The sequence below is a fragment of the Argiope bruennichi genome, chromosome 5 (assembly GCF_947563725.1).
Source record: "Argiope bruennichi chromosome 5, qqArgBrue1.1, whole genome shotgun sequence".
NCBI lineage: Eukaryota > Metazoa > Arthropoda > Arachnida > Araneae > Araneidae > Argiope > Argiope bruennichi.
Window position 1 is genome coordinate 13,754,275 of NC_079155.1, and position 5,488 is coordinate 13,759,762.

The window sequence follows — 5,488 nt, forward strand, 5'->3', positions numbered from 1 at the left end:
GAAAAATAGCTTATTCCGTGGATGCAATATAGCAATCACCTACGAAATATGCAATGGAAATGAATGGATACGATCAATTACTGTGAAGTGTACGATGATATTACGTTTTTTTCCTTTTCAGAATGGTTTTCCAGGTCTGGACTCAGAATCAAAGATTTGCCTTTTTTGTAGAATTTTTCCCTATCAAATCGATAGGGTTTGAAAATTGGGTTTGGTTTTATGCAAAAAAAAAAAAAAAAAAAAAAAAAAAAACAACTACTAAATCAGTTCAAAAAATCTAAAAGATTACATTTTGAAAATAATTTAATATTTATCACTATTTATTACGTCAGAATAATAATCTCCATCAAACATAAATGACTTAAACGCCTCCGCTCTAAAAGATACAATATCTGAAGTTCTTAAATTTATGATTTCAGCTTCTACAAATAAAGTAATATGCAAACAGAGTCTAATCAGTTCTAACTACTTTATTTATAAGTTTGTGGTAACAAAAATCTGTATAACAAATTAACAAAGACATTGAAGTCATATAACTAATATGAAATAATATTTCTGATATAAGCTCTAAGAAAATATTTTTCATAAATCTCTAATACATATCAACAAAACAATATATTTCTTTCACCTAGTATTAGTTAATTAGTATTATTCATGCGATTATTAGTTAGTATTATTCATGTGAATACATGTTCAATATGACGATTTATATTCATGGAAATAGCTTTAAAGGAATATTTAACACTGATTAATATGCTTTATGAATAGGGCATAAATAAAAGAAACTTAAAATATTAGACTAAGATGAGATAATCGACAGCTAGATACATATGTCTTGAAAAGGTACTTTTCATAATTCCAAAAAACTAAAAATTCCAAAATTTTACATCATTCTAACTAGATACAGGGGTTGCTTGGGGTTCAGTCACAGGGACAAGGACATATCGAACACCTTGGCTTGTGACAGTGGCGGGAGCTGGAGCAACTGGCTTGATTTCAGGTTTCACTGGAGTGCTCAAGATGACGGCTTTGTCAGCGGTGGATTCGATGGTCACGCTAGCAGGGGCAGCATTCTCGGTTCCGGGTTCGTTGGTTCGAACATTGGCGACGAATCCGTCGGGTCCGGCAACGTATTCGACAACTCGGTTTCGGCCATCAATGTCGGTCACGGTATATGATCCTCGGACAACTCCGGTTCCGTCAGCAGTTTCTGAGTGGCTGCTGGAGCCTTCTTCACCTTCGGCCACATAGTTGAAGGAATAGGGTTTGGGGCTTTCGTCTTCAGGCTGAAGAAGATTATAGAAAACTTGTATGCAAATTTTTCGATAGAACAGCAAAACAGTATATTATTTTCATAAGAGTATCCCCCTCCCCTCTCTTTGGAGGGGAGGGGGATCCTTTGACAAACAGAAACTAAATAGATGAACCTTTCCACTGCTAACCCGGCAGTGAAACTTCGATTCTAATGGGACGTTTTAAAGCTGGTTTCTGTTTCAAACGAGGTTTTCAAGATGTAAAGCAAGTTATAAATAAGAATGTTCACGCTTTACATCCTGCGCTCCTCTTTGGAAAGAGAAACCTGCACTAATACGACTCATTAATTTGGAACTCACGTGGTCAAATTATTTGTAAGAGGGTAAGCGGCCAGGTAGTAGAACAGAAGAGTGCATTATTTTCATAAGAGTATTACCTACCTTAGTTGAAAAAGTCTAACTGACAGAAACTAAATTGTTTAAATGGTCAGGCAATGGTGCACCGGATTCGGATTCTAGGGTCACTGGTTCGGAACCTGTTTTAGCTGTGATTCACTGCGCCTATTGGCCTAAAACTCTTTTTGGTGGTGAAGGTATGGAAGACTGATGACACGGGAGGTGTCGTTCTAGCTATTTGGCTGAAAGTAACGAGGCTCTTCAATAGAATTTGCATGGCCAGAAGGCAATAGTATGAACATTGAGGTCGTATGAGCAATTTTAAAATTAAAATCTACAGAGTGACTTTATTTCACTTGAGAGTCAATTTGATTCATGAAGCCATTAATAAAACTCTTGTGGTCTTGAAAGCCCATCATTCATTGCTTGTAATTTCATTAAACTAATTAAATTTAAATTATTAGTAGAAATATGGACATTTGAATAACTTCTTGATTGACATATTTTTTCTCACCTCAATTGTCATGAGATAAGTGAATGAAAAAAAGAAAGCCGTTTCGCCTTTCCTGAAAGTTTAACAATGGCTTAAGATTATATTACTTTCATTATAATGACAAAACTTCATTTTCGGGCAGAGGATGGTTTGTGGAGGGTGACAGTCTTCAGAGTATTCCACTCTCAATTCCCATGATATTGACGTGATGACTATTGTTCATTTAAAATTCTGTATTCTTATACTAAGTTCCGATGCAACTTTCTGTTGAGTATACATATCATATTGAGAATTTTATAATTCCATGTTTATAAAAGTCTTCTTCCAATGATGGAAGGCATTTAGTTTACTTTTTAACACCGATAATGTTGGTTGTATGGCACTACAGCCTTTAATTTTTTTTATCTCTAATACCAAACATTTGACTTCAATGTTTCGAAATGAGAATTATTAAATTGTCATATATGATCATAAACAATATTTGCTACTAAGTATAAGAATTTAAAGACCTCGCTTTTGAAATGCAATGCGGTATCTCACATTTGCTTTTTAACAGCAAGAGAATAAAGACATGGGAAGATTTTGAAACTAAATATTATTCTGATAATTTGTACTATCACCTTTATTGTCTTTGATATAATACATTTTCTCTTGTATTTAAATAAGTAAAAGTCATACTTACGACGGGGAGGGCGACAGCGACTGCCAAAAGGGCGCACAAAGCAACGAAAACCTATAAAAAAATTCCAATCCAATTAACCTGTACTTTTATAGGTGAGCTGAACATTGCAATATGTGAAGGAATTGAAAATGTATGTAAAATAAAATTTTCATTTTAAAAACACAAAATATTTGTATTTATATAATATATAAAAATATTTTTATAAAATAAAGTATTCGTTTTGAAGGAATTGTTTTCTTCCATTTTAGGATTAATTCTATTATTTTCTATTCTATTTCTATTTTATTTTTTTCTATTTTCTTCTTTTTCTTCTTATTTTGCACTGTGAAGAAAAAGCGTAATTAATTATAAGAAAGAAAGAAAAGAAATTTCTATTTTGAACATACGACTTTCAAAAAAATTCTTAGTAAACCTTCAACAAAAAATAGTACGATGTTTTCAACCTGTTTTTATTTTCCAGCTGTTTCTTAGAAAAGAATGATTCTGGGCGAAAACATTTGACCAATATTTTAAAGCATGAAACTAAATTTATTCGAGAACATGTTTACTTCAGAAAAATTCTTTTTAAAATGGCGCATATTCAAGTAAAATGATTTATACATGTTTAAAAATTTCAGGTAATAAACAGTATTTAATACGTAGTTTGGTTGATAAGGATAATGCATAGATAAAGCAAATTACTTCAAAATATTACCACGCTTATATGTTGCAAAGACGATTGCGTAAGGTGCATATTTCAAAATGGTTGATAAAAATATCCATTTGTATGCGAGAAGTGTGCATAGATTTATTATTAGATATTTATTAACATAGTTTGAGATGAATTTTTCTTCAAATTATTTTCCGAGAGAACAATTCAAAATTTTTAATTATATTGTTTTGTAATAAAAAAAAATTATTGTACTAAAGTGAAGAATTACAGTTTTTAATTTGGGAAAATGGATGTTTCAAATTTCAGATAGAGTTTGGACCTTATTTTATTGGATTTTATTAATAATAAAATTGTAAAATCTTTTAGCGACTTTAGGTCAAACGATTTTATAAAAATCAGCAGTTTTATTTTTCAGATTTTTTATACTTGCTTTTTATTACACAAGCTATAAAAATGTATAGATGTATAGATAATAAAGATTTATAGTTTATATAAAGATGCATAGTTTATAAACTCATTCCAAACCAACCGATCAAGTTAAAAATGTTTTTAATTATTCTGAAATAAAAACATTTCATTTCAAATTTCTTTTCCTTGTTCCAAATTTAAAGTCACACAAAGTGTCGTTTTCACTGCAAATATTAATAGCTGGAAAAATTAAAACATGACGCCATTTTATAAGTTGTCGTAATCATATGTAACTGCGCATTATATTACGCAGCGCTAATGTTTCTGTCTTTCCAAAATTTTTGCTTTTCAGTATGCAGCAAATGTTCTGTTAATCAAGGTTTCTTTTTGTTTGAAATAAGAATATTTAGATGTAATTATTCCGCATGATGTTCTAGTCACATGCCAAACATGGCTGCGCATGATAACTAACACGCAACTACATATTTTATTACATTCTGCTACATGTTTCTTTTATTTTAAGATCCGGAATTAATTCCAAAAAATTCAAATAGTTTGAACGTTTGATCCCGCGAATATTCCATATTGATTCCATAATTTTTTTCATAGAAAATTGATTACACCTTACCATTTTCATAACAATCATTATTCAAATAATAGACATATTTACGTGAATTTGCTCTGAGTTTTTTAAAATTAGAAACTGATATGATTTGGTACATATTTTAATTAATCTAGCCTTAACGAATTCCATTTTTAATGTAACTACAATTAATGTAACTTTTGTTTTAATGTAACTACAATTTTCTATTTATTGAATTGCTTTATGTAAAACTTTTACTTGATTTTTACGAAAGGAAAAAAAAAAAGCATAATTCATATAATTTAGAACTTTTGCCTTCTTTTCATCAGCAGTGATCAAATAAATTCATGAATTATAAATTTAAGAAAAGTATACTAATTTATAAATATGTCAGATATGTTTGAACTACTTGTACATATAGAGTTATTCTTTTCTTTGGCATAATTCTTTTTTTAGATAAATAGAATAAATTCTTTTGCGTAAATAAGCATAAAAAGAGAATAGAAAAATTCTTTTTCTTTATTATCTTTTGATTATCTCGTTGCATTTCGCATAATTCTCATTCTTCATTTTGTTCACATAATACGAGAAATTCAAAATTTCATTGTATTTCGCATAATTCTTATTCTTCATTTCGTATAATACGAAAAATTCGTAACTCATTACATTTCGTATCATTCGCTTCTTATCTTTCGCATGATTCGTTTCTTACATTTCACTTAATAGCTAAGTTTGTTATATTGAATAGCCTAAGATCAATAGCTTATTCAATAGCAGGAAAAATTTCAGTTAAATTTTCATCAGGAAATTAAGAAATATTTATAGATATTTAAAGAAATGAGAAGAACATATTTTTTATTCCTAAAATTTAAATATTATGATGAATAGAAAAAATGACTAAGTAGAATCTTAAACTTACCTTCATATTTCTAGGTGAGTGGAAGATGCTGGTCGAGTTTAGATTACTTGAAAATGATAGAACAATTCCGAATTTGGGACGTTATATATACATTTTGAGTAA

The 5,488-nt window shown here is 29.9% G+C and overlaps 1 protein-coding gene across 1 annotated transcript; it reads right to left on the bottom strand.

The window, feature by feature from the left end:
- Positions 1–455: 455 nt before the first annotated feature.
- Positions 456–5,488, bottom strand: LOC129969178 (cuticle protein 10.9-like). The gene is made up of 3 exons (XM_056083617.1): positions 5,387–5,488; positions 2,825–2,875; positions 456–1,286 (listed from the first exon to the last, which is right to left on the bottom strand). Exons 1-3 carry the CDS (start codon positions 5,390–5,392, stop codon positions 894–896), a joined length of 450 nt encoding a protein of 149 aa, XP_055939592.1. The 5' UTR covers positions 5,393–5,488; the 3' UTR covers positions 456–893.

Coding starts and splice junctions, on each gene's coding strand:
- LOC129969178 (XM_056083617.1), bottom strand. Junction 1,287..2,824: donor TCGCTGTCGCCCTCCCCGTC/GTAAGTATGACT, acceptor AATCTTCTTCAG/CCTGAAGACGAAAGCCCCAA.